Here is a 24,994-nt window from a genome sequence, read left to right as displayed (position 1 = left end):
GAATTTCAGCTTTCATTTAAAAAATGTACGTTTCTAACCTTCATGACGGCACAGAAAAGCATGAAAACAGGACCCATTAGCTTGTGAAGTTTGAAAAACAGAAAGTAAATCAAAAGAACCCCATATTTATTATTTTAAAAGCTCATGATTTGTAAGCCAATCTCATGGTTATGGGAGCCTGACACATGATTTTTGATGATGTTTGATCTTTTAATTTGGATTTGAGAAGATATTCAAGCAATGTGCCAGTTACACATGGAAACAGTGAAGGGGAAATGGGCTTTGTTCTGCTTACTGACATTGCTTGTGGATCAGGCAGGATTACGTGAGTAACACACTGAATATGAATTATACATCCCTGAAGTCCTCAGTTTGTGCCTATCCAGTAAAGTAATCATGTGTCAAGGTATTTCATTGTCTTTCTGTTATTTAACTCTATCTGTGTGGAATGGTGTTAGTTCCAGATAGGGAATGCAAATTCCACTTGCTGCATTTTTCTTGTCTATATAAAAATTAAACATAGGTAAATCAGAATGATTTAGGTGATGAATCCAGCTGCCTGTAGGTTTAAAGGCTGCTACACTTTTGCGGTTTGACTTTTATTTTTACTTTGATAGGCTGAATACAAAAATAATGACTTTAATCCACAGCCTCCGGATCTCAGGGAGACAGCATCTGCTGCGCCACCTTTTGACAGGGGTGTGGTGGATGCACCTCTTTGTTCTGTGCAGAGATGGGTGCGGTATAAGTTCTGCTCTCTCTCCCCCCCCCCCCGCCTTCCCCAGTCCCTCTGGGGAATCCGCCACTGGTTGTAGCAGTCAACTCGGAGAAGCACAGGGACTTCACTGTGCCAAGTCCTTGCTGGGGGTGCAGGAGGAAAGGTTTCCTTGAATCTTCTCTCCTTCCTTACCCACCCATGCAAGATTGAATGCAGTTGAAGCCTTAAGAATAGGAAGATAGTCAAAGTGCAGCAGATGCATGAAAATGAGAGATGTCTTAATCCAATCACTAAATCTATATTTCCCCAAACTTTGGAAAGTTCAACTCCAGATCCAAACTTCATGACTTGGGCCCTCTCTAAGAAAAATGGGCGTATAAAGAACCTGGATATAAATGGCAGATACATATAATACATTTTAAATGTAATATAATAACACTTAACACTTATGCTTTTATTTCTAGATTTCAAAGCAGTTTACAAATATGGATACATGTTGTTGTCTCCACTTTACAAATAGACAAGTTAAGGCAGGCAGAAGTGAAGTGACTTGCCGAAGATCAAATAGTGTGTCAGTGGCAGAGCCTGGAAGAGAATGCAAATCTCAAGATAACCAGTCTGGAGCTTTATCCTCTGTGGTGCTACTTGAATTTATTTTTCAGTAATTGATTCTTCCCTGGCCTGTGATAAACCACTGAAGTGTTGCAGCTTGTTTACATTGGTGGTGGTATTTTGTGATCAGAGGAGTAGGTACCCTTGCTTTTCACTGATGCTCAGAAAATCAGTTCAGTGAGATCTACGTCCCATAGGCTTTAAGCAAAGTATTCCAAAGGTATATTAGACTTTCAGATAAAGACCAGTGTTTACTTCACAACTGACTTTTATTGTTCTCTGGTAATTGTCTGAGTTGGATTCATTGTATGTACTGAAGTCTGACTAAAATATATTCGGAAGAGCAAATGGTGATTAAATATAGTTGCAAGTGCTCTGAGCCAGGAAGGAGTTAAAATTGAGCTGCTCTTATCTTTGACTTCAGTGAAATATAGTTTATTGATTTAAAGCTCTCCGTAAATGATTGTTGGAAACCTTTAATGTGTACCAGTGCATTCAAAAAGCACACCACAAACACTGCTTCCTTTTAAACAGTGTTTATCTGTTGCCACCTCCAGCCCCTCAAGATACCAAAACAAAGGCAAAATCCAACCAACCAGCCAGCATGGAAAATGTGGGCTTTACCACCATCTATGAAAATATAGAGAACGCTGGCCTCTATGAGATTCCTGATTCAGAGGAAGCAAAAGAGGATCATCTTTATGAGCAAGTCCATGAAGACTCAGCATCTCCTTCTTCCACCACCACTCCAGAAAGCATGGACATCAGCTGTCAGGAGAGCCCAGAACACAGCCGCAGTAATTCTGTCTCATCTCAGCAAGCAGCTGATGGTGAGGATGGTTCCGCTTCCTCTCAGCAAGGGGCTGAAGAGGACCAGCATCGCCAGGAAGAGATGGAGATGATGAGCCCAAGGCCCAGTGACGAATCTGTAGAAAGGATGGTGTTTGGAAATAAAATCCCATCTCCTACTGGATTCAGTCTTCGTAAGAGCCCGGGCACTTCCCCCACCTTCCCAACTTTCACCAGATTTCCAGCTAACAACAACTTAGGAGAAACTGACAACTTTCAGAAGGAGTGTGAGATTTTCCTCTTTGTTAAGGTAAGGGCTTGTGCTCCTAGACATGTACAGTAGCATTAGAACCAGAATCAATCCAAGTATCCTCAGCCTCACTGAAGTGTGCGCTAAAGTCTGCCCCCAGCTCTGCTGCTGACATTCTGCATGAAATTGGGCAAGTCACTTATCCTCTCTGTGACTCCCTTTTTCCATGTAAAATGGGGATAATACTGCTTACCCACCCATGTGTATTGGTTTTGTGATCTTTGTATGAAAAGTGCTAGAGAGGCCTGATCCAAAGCCCATTGAATCAATTAAAAGACTCCTATTCAATGGGCTATGGATCAAGAGCTATACATATTAATATTCTAAAGGAAAACAAATCTTCAAAATGAAGAGCAGCAGGGAAATTCTTTCCCATGTTCATCTTTGGAACAGATCCAACTTATTTATTACAACAAATTGGATTAAGTTATTTCTGTGATGCAGATTTAAAGTGCCTATTAGTGAAATTCAAGTCAGGTCTGAATCACTAGGGAGTCAGTTTCACTCTTTCCCTTGTTGAGTTTCTAAATCACATTCACCTAAGCTCTTAAATAAATGTTGTACTTTCCTTCAGAAAAACCTCTCTTTACACCTCCTTTCTCAATATTGATCAATCCCAGTGACTTCAATGGGACAACTTGGGGAGTTACCCTTATCCATGTTGAATATCCCATATCAGAATCTGGCCCTAAGTGACCTGAATATTTTGAAAGTAGAATATGAGTTTGTGTTACCACTAATGCTCTCAGCAATTTTAACGTTTGATATTGAGCATATTAAGTAAGAACATATATAATGACCTTTGCATTGATGTGAGATAGTGAGAGGGAAAGGATTGTCTTTTACAGTCCCCATCAGATAATATGGTATTGCGGCCTCTCCTTAGCTGAGGTCGCAATCAGCTGCCATTACAAAGTCCCTATGCCTTTGGCTTGCAAAATTAGTTTGGCTGGGAAATTGCCATATTTTCTTAGAGGATAAAGGAGAATACTTCTGGACAACATAAATGGATTAATCAAACTGTTTTCCACCTACAAGGCATTAAAATACTATGATTTGAACATTTTTCTTTTGTTTAATGTTCCTATCTCTCCCACTAGTTAAAAAATGTTTTGTTACTGTCCCTCCAGTTATCCTAGTTATACAGTTAAATCCCCTTGAAAATTCATGCACTGTTAATGATTTTTATTCATAGATTTTTAAGGCCAGAAGGGACCATTAGATCATCTGATCTGAACTCTCATATAACAGAAGGCCTCCGAATTTCACCCAGTTACCCCTGTATTGAGCCCAATAATTTGTGTTTGACTAAAGCACATCTTTTAGGAAGGCATCCAGTCTTCATTGGAAGAATCCAGCACTTTCCTTGTGGATAGTTTTGGGTCCACTTTTTGTTCCCATTGATGCAAAGAGGCTTTTGCCACTGATAGCAATGGGAGCAGGCTAGGGCACTATGTGTGAGAGCAAGTTGTCTTCTGTTTGGTTACTGCTTAGAAAGAACATAAGAATCCATCTGTACTGGACAGCTAACAAATATCTTCCTTTACCTCAAGTGGCAATGGCTCATAGTACTTGATAAGAAGGTGTTTATTATGTGGACGCTGTAAGATTTTATGATGTCCTTTCTCATTCATTTCCGTGCTTATAAGTGCTTAGGTTTGTAAACAATGTAATAGTTAAGTATATTTTGTTTCCTTAGGAACTTTAACAGGGCTTTTAAACATTTTTGGATCTTGGAATTACTACTATTTGTCCCTCAATTTATTCTTATCCTCATTGTTCCAGGAGCCTTCGCCTCTGCAGCTTGTGCCCTTTTTCTCTCCACTTGTTCAACTCTCCATCTCATTTCAAATCTCAAGCTGAAAACCAATCTTTCCTTCCTTATCTATACTTTGCTCACTTCCTTATATGAAACTTACAGGTACTCTGTGGAATATTTTGGCATACAAGTTGCATGGAAGATGCTAAAAACCCTATTGTAGTTCAGATTTATACATGTGAAATTCAGCTAATCATTAGCACGGCTGATTAAGCTGATGCCAGGAGCGAGTGGGATTCATTCAGAAGAACAAAGGGGCTGATTCTCTTCTCACTTGCTTCTGTGTAAGTCAGGAGCAACTTCATTGAAGTCAGTTAGTATAAAACAGTTATAAGTGAGAGGAGAATCTGGACTAATGAACCTGAACTTAAAAAAAAAAGACAACCCCCTAGCCCCATGAACCAGATCATCTCTTATGTGGAAATTATCTGAATCAGGGACTGGAAACTCTGACCCAGATCATTCCTTCCCATGGTAAAACCTCTGGAAGAAGGCTTTAGAGGAGAAAATCTCTGCAAGGATTCCCTGGTGGAAATCCCTCCACATCATCTCGTGGGATGGTCAGTTGTACTGGGAATCAGTGCAGGAATCAGGGGTATCTGCAGAGGACCAGGTCCATCCTCATAGTTGCCCTGTTCATGTGAACTGGCTCTGGCCCCTGGTGGCTCTTCAGCTCCCCGGCAATGTTGCTCCAATAGAGCTGTGTTATGCTATACAAAGCACACAGGATCTTTTGCAAGAGAGAAGGCAAATACGCCATATTTATTGAAAATACAACAGTTAGCATATGCTTTTCAGTCACACACACACACGTACACCTCATGCACGCAGTCCTGCCAGTTGATGTTTTTATAGTTACCAGTCTGTTGTAGCTCGAGTCAATCTAATGGCCAGTTAGACTGAACACGAGTGAGGAGCTGGGCTCTGTCAGTCGTGATCTGATGCTCTGAGGTTTTGGCAGACTGAACCCAGAGTTTCATGGCAAAACACCCCAGCTTTATACTTGTAAATTCCCATTTGAGTCCATGCATTTTGCAATATCATCCTGTAATAATTAGTCCTTAAGTGGTGGTAATCTTGGGGTTTTCTGCTGTTATCATTTGATGGTTATTGTCAGGCTTTCCATCATTATCTCCTATTGTCTTGCCTTTGGGGGTGATTTCCTCACCTCTGAGGCCATCAATGCAGCTAACATGTTTCGCATCGGATACAATGGATGTTTTCTGATGTTTCCAAGTCTCTCACTTTTTCTTGACCATCTGGACATGTGTGATGGCTTTCACACCTTATTTTTTCTGATGCATGCATTCCTCATTCACACAAACAATCTCTCTCAGAGAAGACAGCAGTATTTTATATTCAGCAGAATACATTGTAAATTAAACTTCACTAAATCTTGTGGTCAAAACAGTTTACATTGTGGCTCAGGCCTCTAACATTCCTTTAATCTAATTAACATAGACACAATACAAGATCCTGTCTCTTACTCACTAAACTTTAAACCAAAGAAATGACTAGAGGGCAGTTTATAATGCATATAGGAAACAAGATCCCAGTCTCAGACAGTCATTCCTTTCTGTTACTCGAAAAGGGTGACTGGCAGAATTAATTCAAAGTTTACATCAATTTTTATAGTACAATTATAAAATCCTGTCCCTATAGCTGTGCTAGCTGGCACTACCCCCTACCCCCCCCCCCCATCTGCAACCTCCCCTGTGAGAGTGGTCACCAGGCTGTATTATCTTTTCTTCCTAAGCAAGATGGAGCCAGAGAGGAGCCAGCTCTGGCCCCAGTTCTCCCGCTCTTGCCTCCAACTGACTCCCCAAAGTGGAGCAGAGTCCCACAGAGTACATGCACAGGTTTCAGAGGTGGTAGTTGTTTCCTACCTTTCCATGCAGGAGAAGAGAGATCTGCACACAGAACCATTGTGGATGGTTGGAAGGGGAACGATTAGGATTTCTATGTGATTCATTCAGGGAGCTTCCCTGGTGTTTTTCACTGCTATGTGGGTGAGGAGAATGGCAACTTAAAAGGGTTCAGAGTAACAGCCGTGTTAGTCTGTATCCGCAAAAAGAAAAGGAGTACTTGTGGCACCTTAGAGACAAAACAGAACGCCACTAGCCGTCACCTTCAGCCCCCAACTAAAACCCCTCCAACGCATTATTAAGGATCTACAACCTATCCTGAAGGATGACCCAACACTCTCACAAATCTTGGGAGACAGGCCAGTCCTTGCCTACAAACAGCCCCCCAACCTGAAGCGAATACTCACCAGCAACCACATACCACACAACAGAACCACTAACCCAAGAACCTATCCTTGCAACAAAGCCCATTGCCAACTGTGCCCACATATCTATTCAGGGGATACCATCACAGGGCCTAATAACATCAGCCACACTATCAGAGGCTTGTTCACCTGCACATCTACCAATGTGATATATGCCATCATGTGCCAGCAATGCCCCTCTGCCATGTACATTGGTCAAACTGGACAGTCTCTACGCAAAAGAATAAATGGACACAAATCAGATGTCAAGAATTATAACATTCATAAACCAGTCAGAGAACACGTCAATCTCTCTGGTCACACGGTTACAGACATGAAAGTTGCGATATTACAACAGAAAAACTTCAAAACCAGACTCCAGCGAGAGACTGTTGAATTGGAATTCATTTGCAAATTGGATACAATTAACTTAGGCTTGAATAGAGACTGGGAGTGGCTAAGTCATTATGCAAGGTAACCTATTTCCCCTTGTTTTTTCCTACTCTCCCTCCCCCCCTCCCCCCCCCCCCCGATGTTCTTGTTAAACCCTGGATTTGTGCTGGAAATGGCCCACCTTGATTATCATACACATTGTAAGGAGAGTGATCACTTTAGATAAGCTATTACCAACAGGAGAGTGGGGTGGGGGGAGAGAAAGTCTTTTGTAGTGGTAAACACCCATTTTTTCATGGTTTGTAGGTATAAGAACATCTTCTGTATTTTCCACAGTATGCATCCGATGAAGTGAGCTGTAGCTCACGAAAGCTTATGCTCAAATAAATTGGTTAGTCTCTAAGGTGCCACAAGTACTCCTTTTCTTTTAACTGAAAAGGGGTCTCCACCTAAAGATTGGGAAAGCATCTTTCTCTCTTCTGCCACCTGTGATTGTTGCAAAATAGACTTCCCCTTCTGTCATGTCCATTACATTTAGGAGCTGAGCCCTTGGACAAACAACAATGGATACTTAATAATAGACAATGTTTCTAATACAGCCCACCAAATCCCAAGGTTTCTGTGCACCAATATATTTTAGAACAAATGAACTATTTATGAAATGATAAAGCATGATAAAATCAAAATAGGGGTGGCCTATTTTATCTGTACTCTGTTCCCCCTTACTTGCCCTGATGTCCCATCTGGACTCTGCTATTCCTGTTTTTCACCATCTGAGCTTTGCTCTCTATCTGGTTTACCCTTGTTCCCTGCTGTTGGGCTCTGCTACCTCTCTGACTCCTCCCAAGGCTCGGCTCTTTTTCCCTTTTGGTGCCCCCGAGGCTACGCTCACCTCCTTTTCTAATTGCCCCCCAGTGGACTCTTCTCAGAACCTAGCATCTCTCCTGATAGGGTCTGCTCTCCCTGGCTGTGCTCTGCTTTCTTTATGACTCCCCCAGTGGCTGAACTCTGTCCTTCCTTTGGGTCCTCCCCACAGCTTGGCTCTGCTCGGTTGGCTCTCTGGCTGTAGAGTCTGTGATTGCTCCTCTGGGCTGGATGGAGTGCTGTGTCTGGCTCACCTTAGTCAGGTTTGCTGGATGGCTGTTTTCAAACTGTTGTCATCCTCTTCTGGGTTTGCCTTCCTGTACACTTGGTAGCAATCTGGAAGGACCCTTCCCTTTGGCAGCAGTAGCCCATGTGCACACATACGGACACAGATCCCTCTCTCCGTCCGTCCCTCCCTCCTTCCAGGCAGCAGTAAACCTTTGGGACTGGTCAGAGATGTCAACCTCAGACAAAGATGGCTGCTGATAGAGAGCCAGGGAGAAGGAACCAGAAAACAAAATGGCAGCCAGATCACTGTATAATCTAGAAGTAGCTCATTCCAAACTCAGTTTAGATAGGAGAATAATTGCAGTTTCTCAGATAGCTGTAAATGCTAGTGCATGCTGACTCTTTACTGCAGTATCAAACAGTCTCAATCAAACTTCATGATATTTTATGGAATTAATTTGCACCCTTTTATTATTGAATGTACCCAGAAAATGTTAAAAAACATTAAGCCAGTCTTCCTCTTAATTCATCTTTCGATGAGTCTTAATACTCAATGGATTGTTCTGGATTTACACTAGTTTAACCTGGAGCAGAATTCAGTATGTGATCTTTATCAAGAAGTTCACAGTACTTCTAACAATAAAGAGTACAACAAGCATTAACCATGGAGACATTTGTGTCAGTCCAACATGTCTGAACTTGTCACACCCACTCAGCACCTATTTAATAAGCCTATGGTTTCTTCAAACATAAGCCCTTGAAAACTGAAATATGATCAACATACAACTTAGAATACTAGTCACATGGGGCAGCTTGATTTAGATGCAATTTTGTATAGAAATATAGCCTCTTCAAACCCATAATACGCGCAAATTGTGAGCATTTTTTGCCCATAGTGTGGTTCCCTATTCAGCACTGTGCACTTGTGCTTGCTGAACTCCTGTGCTCTTAGTGCACAAGCAACCTTAACTTTGTCTTTTCCTGAGGTTTGAGTGCTTTACTTTGCAGCCTTGATGTTGTTTCAATCTACATTTTTGTATTAAATTTGAATAATATTTTATCTGTTTTTAACAGTTCTTTGAGAAATGAGCTAGGGTTCATATCCTCTCCACTCAGAAATATGTCCTTAAAAAGCACATTTTGCACACCAGAAGCACAGTTCCCTATCATTTGAGTCAAAGGAGAAACCATTTTCCCTGTTAGCCATACAGGGCCCGTGACACACAGGTAATCAGTTTAGATTACATCCAGTAAAGGACAATGGTACATATGGACAGTATTACAGTATAAATATAACACCAACCCATGCAGTTGTTACACAAATGGGAAGAAGGAATAAATAATTAATAGGAGAGGGGAAAGGCAGCCTCTGGAGAAGGATAGGAATACTTGTGGCACCTTAGAGACTAACAAATTTATTTGAGCATAAGCTTTCATGAGCTACAGCTCACTTCATCGGATGCATGCAGTAGAAAATACAGTGGGGAGATTTTATATACTCAGAGAACATGAAACAGTGGGTGTTACCATACAGACTGTAAGGAGAGTGATCAAGTAAGGTGAGCTATTACCAGCTGTGGGGGGAGGGGGAGCTTTTGTAGTGATAATCAAGGTGGGCCATTTCCAGCAGTTGACAAGAACGTGTGAGGAATGGGGGAGGGGGAGGGAGATAAACATGGGGAAATAGTTTTACTCTGTGTAATGACCCATCCAGTCCCGGTCTCTATTCAAGCCTAAGTTAATTGTATCCAGTTTGCAAATTAATTCCAATTCAGCAGTCTCTCGTTAGAGTCTGTTTTTGAAGTTTTTTTGTTGAATTGCCACTTTTAGGTCTGTAATCGAGTGACCAAAGAGATTGAAGTGTTCTCTGATTGGTTTTTGAATGTTATAATTCTTGACGTCTGATTTGTGTCCATTTATTCTTTTACATAGAGACTGTCCGGTTTGGCCAATGTACATGGCAGGGGGCATTGCTGGCACATGGTGGCATATATCACATTGGTAGATGTGCAGATGAAGGAGCCTCTGATAGTGTGGCTGATGTGATTAGGCCCTATGATGGTGTCCCCTGAATAGGTATGTGGACACAGTTGGCAACGGGCTTTGTTGCATGGATAGATTCCTGGGTTAGTGTTTTTGTTGTGTGGTATGCGATTGCTGCTGTGAAAAAGGATCAAGGGTGTGAATTTGGATATACAGGAGACAGGAATTTCACAAGGACAAAGTCTCTTTTAAAATAAATTCTGGTCAAGAAAATGATGGAAACTGTTTAGAAGTTTTGAGACAAGGATGAATGTTATGTTATAGTCTGTGATCACTATCTTATGATATGTAAAAGGAAAATATCCTGCAGAATACAATACAATTTTCAATATATTACATCTTACTTTAAAAAAAATAAAACAATCAGAAGGAGAGCTGAATAGCTGGAAGAATGAAACAGATTAAACACTCCATTAGTATGAGCATTACTGATCATTGTGGTGGTTAGCAGGGTCATTCTGAGAACTAAATGCTTCTCTCAGTTACCTACACAGGAATCCTCAAAACTTTACTCGGAATTGCATGTGTGAATTTGAGGGCAGAAATTGACCCTAACCACTTTGTAGATTAGCATTTAAAGTCTTATCTTTTAACTCTCTTTCCATTGTGACAATTAGATCTGTTCATTAATTTTCTCAGGAGTTTATCAGCCATGGGACTGATCCTACAATGTGTTGAGTCTTTCCTGGAGGTGCTGAAATCCTTCAGCTCCCTTCAAAAGTCACTGGGAGTTGAGGGCACCCAGTACCTCATTCATTATTTCCAGGATTAGGCTGTTACAGATTAATGGAGCAATGGTCAGAGATTCTGTCTGTTCTCAGCACATAAGGACGGGCATTTTAATTGTTGCAAAGTGAAAGTTTGTTTGTGAGATTACACTTATTGAAACCACATACTTTTCCATTTATTAGTTTCGCCATGGCATATGAAACAAATGTAGATTGTACTGAGAGAGTTTCATTTTTAAATATTTACTGATGTTTTGGGTTAATAAATCACATGCTGTAAACATTTAGTGCTAGAAAATAGGCTCAAGAGCAACGATGCCCTTTACCCATCTTAAACAGGTAGTAATTTTGATGCCTATAGGAGCATGGCTAGTTAAGCACGCATAAAAATCATGGAGTGTTGTTGGACCACTGAATCAAGATGAACATTTGTAATTTTCAATGGGAATTTTGTGTGGGCAGCTTCTATTAAGGCAAAGGAAATTTAACAAATGGGAGTATCTCTTTCACATTGGGCCAGATTTTCAAATGCTAGTTTGTGGCCACAGCATGCAATCACAAATAACTGCAGGTGCAATTTTCAGCGCATAGTAAAGAATGCTGGAGCAAAACTGTATCTGCAGTTATTTCCTCCAGCAAATTTTTGCACACACAAAAACAGAGGTCTGGTTAAAACCAGACTGAAAATTTGCCTCTATATATGAGGATGAAATAATTATAATAATTTGGATTTATGACATTTTAATTTTTAAAAAATTCTTTATAAATATTCGCTATAACACCTCTTTGAAGTAAATAAGCAAATGTTTTCCTGTCACATATGAGCCTACTGAGTAATGGAGAGGTTGAATGATACGTAACCAGCTTCTTGGGGTCCTTTTAAGTTAATTGAACAGCTTGAGCAAGGGAATAATTGAAAAGCTTTTTTTTCAGAGAGCTCCAGTTATTATAATACCAAGACCAAGTTGTGATAGAGACTCAAGTTAACTAAAACAATGAAAGTGGTGGAAATGACTGATGGGAAAGTCAATGTCCTAACATTGTAACAGATTTGTATAAACTCATGTTGGCCCGTTTTTTTAAAAGTATTTTGGCATTGCTGTGCTCAGCGGTGCAACGCCTAACTGATTTAGGAATCTAAATCTCATTTTCAACAGGGATTTAGAGTCTAGGCTCCTTAATCAGTGGGCTGTTGACTACGGCCTTACCCCACCAGTAGTCTGGTTGATTTCAGTGGGTCTACTGGTGCAGCAAAGCACTATGCAGCATGAGTAAGGGCATCAGAACTTTCCCTTTGGTAGACTTTATCCAGTTTATCTTTGTCTTTCATGTTTTGTCCTTTTAAAATCTTTTGCTCCGATTATAAAACCTAGACAAAGCTCACCTTCCCATTCTAGTGTCTTCCTAAGAAACATTTCTAACTGTAGCTGAATGACCAAGACCACCACTATCTCTCCATTAACAAACAGCCATAATTAAATATTATAGCTGCAGAGTTAGCATCTGCCTTCAGGCTTAATGAGCATTGTATCACTCATAGTCTTGGGGCCTGATCCTGATCTCTCACTTGAAAGTAGGAGTAATTTTTTTGAAGTCAGAGCATTATACTGTAAATTCAGTGTAAGGGCTATCACCATCTGCCCCGTGGTCTCTAGTAGCCTACAGAGCAGGGGGACTCTGGGGTTTGTCCACAGCATGGCTGCATGATATGCTGTTGCTGCCACTTTATCAGACAGTAGGATGGTTCCCTTTTAAGTTTTAATGTCTCACCCAAGAGGAAAAACTGACTTTCTCATCTATGTTTCTCATCTGCGACAGTAATCCTCTGAGAGGAGAATTGTGCTATGGTTCTCTCTTTACAGCTTGATTTATGTTTATGCAAATTGTTTTGTGTGCATGAGAAGATTAGCAAACTGGCAATTCTGTCCCAGCTAGTCTGGTAATTATGAATGGGAGGTTATCTGTTATGAACAGAATGTGTGCTTTAGTACCAAGGCACAGCACCTTGCTTAATCTTTCGGGTACAAAGGGTAAAAAGCTTTACTCCTCACCTCCACTGAATGCATGTCCTGTTCATGCACTGTGCAGATGGGCCATTTCTCCCTCTGGAAAGGTCCATGAATCAATGTGAAGCTGACATCACTGTGCCACTTCAGCTGTTGGCTCCAGCAGAGGCTTGGCATAGTACAGTAGCATAGCAACAGCTTTAAAATATGGAGCTGTATTGTTTAGGAAGCTATTACTGCACTGAGATTTTAGTGACGAGAAATGAAGTGCAAGTATGTGGGTCACAGCAAGGGAAACTGAAATGAGAGTCACTTGGTTGAAGGAACTCAGCATTTCCCTTCCCTTATTTTTACTCTTTTATATTTTAATTCTCTTTGACATTTAAAAATGGCATTTCCCTCCCAACCAATTGTGTTCTTTTCCATGTAAAGACCTTAGTTGTTTCCATGAAGATTTACTGGAGCTTTTATTTGTGTTTTGGTTACTTTCTTTTTGATGATATTGCTGAGGATGACATCTGTGTAGTAATACTGTGCATTGCTAAACAGTTACTGTGTCCCTCCCCCCCAGGGTTGGTTGCATTTCAGTGGCAGGTGAATTGATTGCTAAGCATAGTTTGTACGTTGAGTACCATTATAACCTTAATGTTTGCTACCCCAGCTGCATTAAACATGGTATCATCCTGCGTTTAGAATAGGTGACATAAAACAATCACTGTGGTTTGTTTTATAATGGTGCCCACTGTATATGGGTTACTTATGTGTAAAGTACCATGGGATCCTGCAGTATGAAAGGTGTCAGAGAAAGGATACTTTTAAAATAGCCATTTAAAATCTAGACTACATCCCCCATGAGATCCTCTTCTTCTGTTCTTTCAGTGGGCTGTGATGACCCAACATCCTAATGCTGATTTGATGTGCCAGTAGTTGGGCAACCTGGTTTAGTTCAAATAAGAATCAACTCCCACCTAACCCCTTTTTCCTGAATGGAATAGATGAACATTTTTTGTTTGGTTTTGAAGACTGGATAAAGCTTGGCAAAGACCTCGTCCTCACTGGAATTATTCTTACTGACACCAGTTCTAGACCTGGTTTGTGTAGGATTTTAACATGAACACTATGCAGAAAATTGGTGTGTTGTTATTTTGGGCCTTGCCCCGATTGAGGGATTTTTTCCACCATTTTATAATGTATTTGTTGATCTGTTTAAAAATATCACATTACCCACGTTTTTGCCCCTCGTTAATACCATGACTGAGTGGTTTAGGAAGGGCCTATGACGTGATAACTTTTGAGCACCTTTGTTAGGTTTTCTATCAGGATGTAAACAACTACCATCAAGAGTACTTAATAACCGTGCTTATATACGCCTATTTAATGACCTAGATTATGACTCCTCATGCAGCTGCTCCTGCTTTAAAGAACACAGCAGCAGATGCTTGGATCCTGACTGAACCTTTGGTTTGTATCTGAAAGCAGGATATTTATGTTTAGACTTCAGTGACTGTTTCTTTTTATACCACCTTGGATGTATTTGTGTGTGACCTTATTAAATGTTACTGCATCACTCGCAATGTTGCCATACATTTGTGACCTTAGTGAAGATGTAATAACACAATAGAGATGGGCCAGAAATGTAAATTTGGATTGGGCATGAATCCAATTCCCCGGAGTTCAGGGGTCTTTGAGCCCAGTGTTTTGTGTCAGGCCCAACTCTAAATATAATAGCATACTTTGCATTTCTATAACAACCTTCATCCAAGCATCTCAAAGCACTTCATAAACATTAATGAGGTAAGTTTCACAGCACAACTCGTGAGGTTGGGATATGTTGTCACCCCTACTGTACTGATGTAAAAACCGAGGCACAGAGAGGTTAAATGTCTTTCCCAAGGTCACACAGAAAAACTATAGCAAAGTCAGAAACAAAACACTGATCTTCTGGCCCATAGTTATCTGGATAAATATAGAACCTGGGAGAAGTGGAGAAGTTCAGATGACCTCTACTTCCAAAATATGACTCACTGATACTGCAATAACAGTTTGACAGTCCGCACTCTCTTTATTTATCTAAATTATGAATAAACACATCATTGCAAGTGGGATAGAATGTGATGAGCAAATCACACATTAATAACATCCACAAGGCTTTATTTAATCTCTCATGCATTTAATAGTTTATTTCTAAATTTGAAATTTCATTTACTCTGGCACGTTTTCCTGTCAACAGCTATTGCTTTTCCTAATGCTCCACACCTTCTGCAAAGTGCCGAAGGCCCACAACTCCCCTTAACATCCCTGAGGGTTGAGAATGCTCAGTGTCTTGCGTTCAGTTCAGTCCTGAATGTGAAGTTCACTAGCTCTATGTTTCAAAGACTTCTCTCCAAGTTCTTAAGTGAGTTTTGGAGAGCAGTTGCTCCCCAGTGAACACTATCACTATGTGCTTGTATACTCTTAGCATCTGTCAGTAGAAGCTCAGTACTAGATCAACACAGATTATTTGAGGTGTGGGAGGTAAAGATTAGACACAAAGCTCTTGCTGCTCAACATAAATGAATTTGGTCTCTGTTCTGACCTCCAGCCAAATGCACTTGAATCTTGTTGAACCTTTCCATAAGGTGTATTCAATTCAAAACAGTGACATGCAGTAGGACCTCTCTACCTGACTGCACAAACCAGTTTTGCATATACTCTTGTGTTACAACTTAATGTCTACTTGATCTAATTTTGATATTTGCATCTTTAATTGTAATGTTGATGCCTTGTTGGCCTGGCATTAGGGTGAGCCTGCACTATTCAGAGGCAGCATATCACGGTCCAGAGTGGTCTCTATACCTCATTGGTGATTCCTCATTAACTAGGAGTAATGGGATAAAATTAAGTCAATTTGGAATTAAAAGAAAATGTAGTCTTAATTTGAAGAGATTGTCCCTCATTTTTACATCTACTAGGGGATAGTTTCCCAAGGGAAATAATGAAATCCTCATCATTTGAAACTGAACTAGACAAAGTACTGGACAATATACTTCATGGCTCAATCCTGCATTGGTATGGTGTGACCTAGATGATGTAAGAGGGCTTTTCATGTTCCCGATATAGTGATTGAAGCAGGAAGGCCAGGTTAATTTCAAATACCATTAGAAACAGGGCCCCTCAGCATGCCATTTTGTGTATGCATCATGATAGAAGTAGTCCTTGAAGAGAGATCCAGAAAATATTTTTATGCATGAAGATTACACTATTCCAATATTTTTCAAAAACATTCTCTAATGGCTCTGTTCTCTAAGGTGCTTAGAACTCTGGCCTGATCCAGCAAAGCGTTTGAGTATATGCTTAATTTTAAGCACATGAACAGTCTCATTCATATTCTTGAGGGTGACTTCACATTCTTAAATTTAGGTGTGTGCTAAAGTGCCTTACTGAATCAGGCCAGAATTCTCAGCACCTTGCAAGATCGAGCCCTATGGATCCTGTAAACATGTTTGAAATGGACCACAATGTTCCTGTAGGGAGATGCTCAATGAGAGAAATGTGCAGTGCCATCTCTCACTTTACAAAGTGGCATGGGTGCATCAGAATATTATCATGGGAAGAGGATCATGGAAGAATCTTGATGTCATAAAATGGGAACTAGACTGAGCTAATTATTGCATTATGACTTCATTAGCTATTGTTCAAATACCTCTACATATATGATCTTTGAGATTAAAGCAAATGAAACTTGCCAGAGCAAATGTGTAAAGAGCCATTTGTCTAGCATTATTTAAGTGATGAAGCTTGTGTCACTAACAATATATTGGCTGCTCCATGGGTCTCTCTGAAATTTGAAGGGATTGCCTTTCTGAACAAATGCTATGTACAGGGGTGAAATTCTGATCCCATTTAAGTCAATGCACGGTTTCCCATTAACTTCAGTGGGGATAGGATTTCACACCAGAGACCTTAATGCATAGGTTTTATTCTCATCGATGTACAGTACATTATGTGGCCAGTGGTTAAGAGGCTGCCTTTTGTCTGTGAATGAAGGAGTCGGGTGCATGGAGTACAACAAACTCTAAATAATCCAAGATAAATATTGTCTCAGCTCCACACAACTAAGACAGGTTTCAGAGTAGCAGCCGTGTTAGTCTGTATCCACAAAAAGAAAAGGAGGACTTGTGGCACCTTAGAGACTAACAAATTTATTTGAGCATAAGCTTTCGTGAGCTACAGCTCACTTCATCGGATGCATTCAGTGGAAAAAAGAGTAACTTTATGAAAAGCATACAGATTGTTTTTTCTCTCCTCATACTGCTGCAGTCTAGCAGAGTGTATTGAACTTCATCAGACATGCTAATTTTTTCCTAATTTGAATAAATGTCGTTTTATCAAGAGTGCAGATCTATTGACTCAGATTAACTTTGGTCCAGTCCTGACTGACCCCTTTACTATGCTGGGCTGTTGTCTCATCTTGCATTAATGAAAGCTGTCACTAATTACCAAAGGTTGAAGCAGTAAACACTTGATTATTTGGCTCCTCCCTATAAGATTACAGAGAATGAAGTTTGGACCAGAGCAAAATTCCTTTCAAGCTTTGAGAGCTGATTGGTCCTGTGTACCGCAGCTGGTAGCAGCTAAAAATAGTCATAGTATAAAACCTTAGAGAACACCAGAACGGAGGAGAGCATTCCTTTCTGGGATGCCAACAAGGAAGGATATGAAGAGTTTAACACGTTTCACACACAGGGCTGAACACGTTATGCTGGTTAATTTCAGTTAACATTTACTCTTTAGATAAATGTATGTATTCCCTGGACTGGCTTCCTCTTGAGAGGCATGACCCAATTATGTATTTTTCAAAATAAGTTTAGGAAACATGACCAGATTTTCAAAGCAGTTGGTGACAAGTTGTGAGCATTTCTGTGAAACTGCCTGCAAAATATCTGCATTTTCATGTGCAAGGCAGTGTTTGCATGAACCAATCATGGAATTGTATGTGCAAAGTGAGAGCCTGCCTTGCAACTCAGTTCTACAACCGTGCAACCACAAAGCCCAGGGCAGCTGAGAGCAGCAATTACAGTGAAAGTCCAGCTTTGTCCTTGTAACCATGGGTTGGAGCATATTCAGTCACTCTGTGGGGATAGTGCATGCACAGTCCGGTCACTGTGGAGGAATTGTGAGGGGATGGAGCGTGCTCAGTGAGGACAGAATCTTTGGAGATTTTAGCTGCTGAAATCAAAGACGTCTCTATTGAACAACTGTAAACTGTGATTTTTTTTTTGAAAGGCTCAGAACTTGGCCATAAATGGGCAGATTTTCACAGGGACAGCAAAAGGCACACTCCTGACACAAAGGCCCCACCCCTGCCAAATCTTAAGTTCCTGCTCCAAATCATAGGGGCACTAGAATTTTTCAAAGAAAAGACCACCATAATTTTTCAACATGGGCAAAACAACTTATTTTCCCCCAGCCTCATTCTTGGAAATGGCTGAACCATTCTGGCTGAATTTTTCCCAAATATATTCAGCCTAAGGCACATGCCCAGCATAGAAAATTTCAGCCTAAACAGTTAATGTTTGGCTAAGGTTTAAGCAACTGAAAACAGATCCTTGTAGGGAGTATCAGCAACCTTAATAGTAAGTGGTGCTACCAGTGCCACCTATAATAAATGATTACCTTACAAACTGATACCAGGCACTCTGAATCTTCCTCCTGTGTCAGTGATTTTTAGAGTGCTCTGAAAGGTATTTGCGTCGACAGATTGCCTTTCAATAAAGCTATAACATTGTAATTGCATTTTATTGTTTATAATAGCAGTAATATCCTGCGTGGCTAACAGCCGACCTTTGTTGGTGTTAAGTCATCTTCAGTTCTTCTTAGAGTGCTTGCTCATGTCAATTTCAAATAGGTGTGTGCACGCTGCAGGTACAGATGTCAGAAGGTTTTTCCTCTAGCGGTACCAGTCAGGTTGGCTGTGGGAGCCCCCTGGAGTCACAGCTTCATGAAGGTGTATATAAGTCCCTGCCAACCCATCGCCTCTTCAGTTCCTCCTTACTGCCAGTAATGGTCGTTGGAGCTGCGTGTCTCTCTTGCCTTGGCAAGCGTTTTCCCTAGTGATCTGACTTTTCTGTTAACCTGTAAATAGTTAAATGGTGTTAGGTTTTAGTAGTGAGTAGTTAGATAGAAGTTGGGGGTTTCCTCCCCACCCCAATTCCTTCCCTTCTTATCACTCATTAAAACCATCCAAGCCACTACGAAGACCTTGTGGCAGACTCCTGCCTCCATTCCCCTACAGCTAAGGGGGTAGAGAGAAAGTATTTAGTCTTCTCTAAGTGGTACAAATACTTATTCACTCATCTGCAGCCTGGTTTGCTGGTCATAGCGGTGGTGAATGAGAGAGAAAGATAAGGGAAGCAGAGCCCAACTCCAAAATTGAAAGACTCAAAGAAGATGGGCCTCTTCGACAAGAAGATGTACTCCACCGGAGGGCTCCAGCTTCAGATTGCTAACCAGCAAGCAATCCTGAGTAGGTACAATTTTAATTCATGGGACTCCGTGATGAAATTTAAGGAGTTGATTCTGTCAGACTCTAGAACGGAGTTTGCAGCCATTGTCGAGAAGAGCAAAGCAGTGGCCCGGACCTTTTTACAGGACTCACTGGACATGACAGACTTGTCCACACGAACCGTGTCCTCTGCCATAGGCATGAGGAGGATCTCATGGCTCCAGGTGTCGGGCCTTTCCCCAGAGGTCCAACAAACATTCCAGGACTTGCCCTTCGACAGCATGGGGCTGTTTTTGGAGTAGACGGACTCCAAGCTCCATAGCCTAAAAGATTCACAGTCAACATTGAAGTCGATGGGTCTACAAACCCTCGCCACTGAGAGGAAACATTAAGCCCCAACTCACTCTACGATTCTACTTTCACCAGCCTAGGCTGGACTTCTCCAGGAAATGGGGTAGGAATGGTAGGCGTAAGCCTCCCCATTCACCACCCAATCTAGGCCAAGGCTTGGAGAGGCAATCCTCAGGCTCTAAGCAAGCCTTTTGAAGGTGGCCCAGGGGTGATGCACCAGTCCAGTCACCAGATCCTTCACCCCGTTTTCTGACCCATCTGTCCCACTTCTATCTTGCTTGGGCCCAGATAACTTCAGATCTCTGGGTTCTTCGCACCATAGAAGTGGGATATTCTCTCCAATTCTGCTTCTCCCCTCCCTCCCACTTCCCTTCCCCATCCCTCTTCCTGGACCCTTCTCACGAGCAAATCCTCACACAGGAGGTTCAAACGCTCCTTGCCGTGGGAGCAGTGGAGGAGGTTCCTCAGGAGCTAAGGGGCAAAGGATTTTACTCACAATATTTCCTAATCCCCAAAGCCAAAGGGGGTCTTAGACCCATCCTTGACCTGCTAGGACTCAACAGATTCATGAAGAAGCTGAGGTTCTGCATGGTCTCTTTGGCTGTCATCATCACATCGCTGGATCCAGGGGACTGGTACGCCACCCTCGACCTAAAGGACATGTACTTCCACATATAAATAGTTCCAGCCCATAGACGCTTTCTCATGTTTGTAGTAATCCACTACCATTACCAGTTTATGATCCTCCCCTTTGGCCTGTCAGCAGCCCCTCGAGTTTTTACCAAGTGCGTGGCAGTCATAGCCGCCTTCCTGAGAAGAAGGCAGGTGCAGTTATTTCTGTACCTCAACAACTGGTTGATCAAGGGCCGCTTCAAGGCGCAAGTGGAGCAATACGTCATCATGATCTACCTTCAACAGGCTGGGTCTCCTCCTGAATGTACATACATAAACTCTATCCCCTACTCAGAGAATAGAGTTAATTGGGGCACTACTGGACTTGGGTCAGGCCAGAGCCTTCTTGCCCGAATCTCATTGTCAGACAATGCATGACATCATAGACTGCTTCAAGCAATACCCCACTACCACAGCAAGGAATTGCTTGAAGCTCCTTGGACATATAGCAGCTTGTACGTACATGGTACAACACGCAAGGCTGAGGCTCAGACCTCTCCAGGCCTGGCTGGTGTCAACTTATTAGCCAGGATGCAACTTCCTTGGGAAGGTGGTCACACGCCCACCACACACCCACAGGTGGTGTGCACGGGAGTCCCCATTGCCAAACTGCATCCCTTGCTGTCCCTAGTCACAGATGCGTCAGCGTTGGGGTCTGGAGCTCATCTGGGAGAATTCAGGACCCAGGGACTTTGGTCACAAGATGAGCTCTTGCTTCACATCAACATCAAGGAGCTGAGAGTGGTCCGCTTGGCATGCTGGACCTTCCAGGCCCATTTGCCAGGGAAATGTGTGTTGCTGATGATGAACAACATGACCATTATATAAACAAACAGGTTGGAGCTCGCTCCTCTCCCCTATGTCAGGGAGCCTTCAAACTGTGGGACTTCTGCATAGCCCACTCTGTTCACCTGGAAGCATCCTTCCTCCTGGGTTCTCAGAATGAGTTGGCGAACTATCTCAGCAGATTCTTCCACAACCACGAGTGGCCCATTCACCCGGACATGGTGAACAGCATTTTCCAAAAGTGAGGAGTTCCCCAGATCGACCTGTTCACCACAAAAAGCAAGAGGAAATGCCTGCAGTTCTGTTCCTTCCTGAATCACAGTCCGGGCTTGCTTGCGGACGCGTTCCTCCTCTCTTGGACGGACCACCTGTTGTATGCATTCCTGCCTTTCCCGCTCATCCACAAGGTTCTGCTCAAGATCCGCAGGGAGAGGGCCACAGTCATACTGATTGCGCCAGCCTGGCCTTGTCAGCGCTGGTATACCATGCTCCTAGAGCTATCGGTGGACACCCCAATCTCATTGCCCTTGCTTCCGGACCAGATCATTCAAGACCATGGCCATCTTCAGCATCCCAGCCTCGAGTCTCTCCACCTCACAGCTTGGAAGCTTCATGGTTAAACCCAGAAGAGCTAATGTGTTCCGAACCCGTTCAGGAGGTTGTCCTTGGCAGTAGGAAGTCCTCCACTAGGGCCACTTACCTGGCCAAGTGGAAGAGATTCTCGATCTGCTGTTCACCAGGCCACACACCTCTGATACAGTCATTGATACCTCTCATCTTAGACTATCTGCTACACTTAAAGCAACAGGGCCTGTCGGTCTCCTCAATATGGGTTCGCTTAGCAGCCATTTCGGCTTTCCAACCACAAGTGGCAGGCTGGTCAGTCTTTGCCAACCTGATGGTCGGTCATTTTCTTAAAAGCTTTGACAGATTGTACCCGCAAACAAGGCAGCTGATTCCAGCTTGGGACCTTAATCTGGTTCTTTGAAGACTAATGGGACCACCTTTGAGACCCTAGCAACTTGCACATTACTCTATCGGTCATGGAAGGTGGCATTCCTGGCTGCAATAACATCAGCTAGGAGGGTGTCTAAGCTCAAGGCCCTAACCTCCGACCCTCCTTATAAAAAATGATGTAAGGACAAGGTACCGCTTAGACCTCACCCGGCCTTTCTCCCTTAGGTCGTCTCTCAGCTTCATGCCAATCAGGACATTTTTCTCCCAGTTTTCTACCCTAAGCGACACGCCAACAGTCAGGAACAAAGACTTCACTCCTTGGACATTTGGCGAGGATTGGCCTTTTATATTGAAAGTACAAAGCTGTTTTGTAAATCGAACCAGCTGTTCGTCTCCCTAGTGGACAGAATGAAGGGCCTCCCGGTGTCTTCTCAAAGAATCTCATTGTGGATCATGTCCTGTATCCAGGCATGTTATGATTTGGCAGAAATACTTGTGCCTGCACTGACGGCACATTCTACAAGGGTGCAGGCCTCTTCGGCGGCATTCCTGGCACAGGTCCCAATCCAGGAGATCTGCAGGGCGATGACATGGTCATCGGTTCACACCTTTGCTTCACATTATGCCATTACCCAACACGGTAGAGACGATGCAGCATTCGGCAGAGCAGTGCATCAATCAGCGATTCCAGGAGCTCTGACCCCACCTTTGTAGGTAAGGCTTGGGAGTCACCTACTTGGAATCGACATGAGCAAGCACTCGAAGAAGAAAAAATGGTTACCTATCTCTCATAACTGTTGTTCTTCGAGATGTGTTGCTCATGTCCATTCCAAGACCCACCTGCCTTCCGCTCTGTCGTAGTTTCCAGTAAGAAGGAACTGAAGAGGCGGCAGGTCAGCAGGGACCTATATACACCACCATGAAGGTGCGACTCCAGGGGGCTCCACAGCTGACTCGACAGATACCGCTATGGGAAGAACCTTCCAACGACTATGCATGCAGCATGCACACACCTACTTGGAATGGACATGAGCAACACATCTGGAAGAACAACAGTTACGAGAAGGTAGGTAATAATTATTTTTATTTGGTATGTTTAATTCTCTGAAAAGATCGCTTACAACTGCTTTGTCCGTTTCTCCTTCATTAAAGAATTTCTTAATCTTTTAATCATTATTTTTTAATGTAGAGATCTTTTAAATCAAATATAATTATTGTGAAAGATGCTGAGTTGATCATCCTGGAGCGAAGACCTCTTTTTATCTTTTTAGACGCAGAAGAGGCACTGCATGAGCAGCAGTAATGGAAGCTCCCATTACTGTGCCTCAAACAATGGGCATGTCTACACTGCAGCTAGGAGCAGGCCTCCCAGCCCAGGTAGACAGACTCATGCTAGCAGGGCTCAAGCTAGTGAGCTAAAAAAAGCAGCGTGAATGTTGTGGTTTGGGCAGCAGCTCAGGCTCTCAAGCCCACCTCTCAGGCTAGTATGAGTCTCCCCTGGAGCTGCTGTTTTTAGCAGCCTAGCTCAAGCCCCACTAGCACAACTCTGCCTGCCTGGGCTGGGAGGCTGGCTACCAGCTGCAGTGTAGACAGACCTTCTGTGACTTCACCCAGTTCTGGAAATAGGTCTGAGAGACTGTCAGTCGCCATGGCCTATTCAATCATTAGCCTTTCTTCTGTGAATATCAGGTTTTGTTGGTATGATATGGATACCCTGATTGTGAGATGCCACCATCTTATTTCATGGAGCCCCCTAAATAGCTGTCAGATTAACATTGTGAAACACCTTTACAAACATTAATGAACTCATCTAGTAGAAGCTGTCAGTTACTACATAGCCTGGGCTGGATTTGAACTGGTAACTTCAAGGTAAAGGACTCTGTATCCTATTATTGTATGCAGTGTAGTTGTAGCCGTGTTGGTCCCAGGATATTAGAGAGAGAAAAGGTGGGTGAGGTAATATCTTTTATTAGACCAATGTCTGTTGGTGAGAGAGACAAGCTTTCGAATCACACAGAGCTCTTCTTCAGACTCTGTGTGGCTTGAAAGCTTGTCTCTCTCACCACCAGATGTTGGTCCAGTAAAAGATATTACTTCACCCACCTTGTCTCTCTGTATCCTATTAGCAGTCCCCTAAGTCATGTGGCCCTCCTGACAGACCTTAGTCAATTCTACACAGAGTCCTGTCAATCACTGACCTCTGAGTAATGATGGTGAGATTGGAAAGATGCTTGCCTGTTTTGATAAAAGTCTTGCTTATCAGTGTAACCCTTCTGCCCGTCAGAGTTGGCAGCAACAAGGGCCAGGTTCAATATCTAGGGGATCCATTCCAATAACACAATGCAAACCGGCTCGAGCCCCCACCCAGTGACCTGGGACAAATATATACCACCCCGGCTGGGTGCCTCCAAGAGGCAATAGTTCCCCTCTCGCAAGCACCAAGTCTGAGTGTAGCAAAAAGCCTTTTAATAACAGAGAGAAAAAATGTGGCATTATGTTGGGGAAACACCACCAACAGGATTCATAACACAACCCATGAGCAAAAAACCCACCCCAAGCAAATTGGGGCATGCCCTTTCCCTTTGGTTCTTGAGTCCAGCAACCCCAAATCGCCCGAAGTCCCAAAAGCCCAATGACCCAAAAGTCTCTGTCCCTGGTCAGGGCAGCCCCAGAGTTCAAAAGTTTATCTGCAGAGCTTTACCTCCCAACCTGGGTGGAGATGGGGGCAGGGGTAAAAGGCATCTTACATGATCTGACCGCCCCACAGCTCCATAGGCCTTCGCTCTGCTCCGCTCCACCAGCCACCCCATGAACTGCTTTGCTCAGCTCAGCTCCGCTCCGCGGCCCACAAGCAGCTCCCGCCATCCCACGAACTGCTCCACCAGCCGGTCCACAAACTGCTCCGTATCCCACCAGCAGCTCCCGCCGTCCTATGAACTGCTCCCCTAGCCTGTCCACAAGGCAC

At 42.8% G+C, this 24,994-nt stretch overlaps 1 protein-coding gene across 3 annotated transcripts in view; it reads left to right on the top strand.

Moving 5' to 3' along the window:
• The first annotated feature begins 204 nt into the window (after positions 1-204).
• CLIC5 (chloride intracellular channel 5) overlaps positions 205-24,994 on the top strand; it is a 120,594-nt gene continuing 95,804 nt past the window's right edge. For 2 of the 3 annotated variants that reach the window (XR_012157899.1, XM_073335786.1), the window contains exon 1: positions 1,859-2,429. Coding sequence is in view for 2 of the 3 variants with exons in the window: in XM_073335786.1 (XP_073191887.1) it covers positions 1,935-2,429 (495 nt within the window). In the remaining variant the exon portion in view is untranslated. Of the gene's footprint in view, positions 326-1,858; positions 2,430-24,994 lie in introns of those variants that run through there. The other variant, XM_073335788.1, reaches the window with a different exon arrangement.

The sequence above is a fragment of the Lepidochelys kempii genome, chromosome 3, assembly GCF_965140265.1.
Source record: "Lepidochelys kempii isolate rLepKem1 chromosome 3, rLepKem1.hap2, whole genome shotgun sequence".
Taxonomy (NCBI): Eukaryota; Metazoa; Chordata; order Testudines; family Cheloniidae; genus Lepidochelys; species Lepidochelys kempii.
This window is presented reverse-complemented; position numbering and strand designations above follow the sequence as displayed.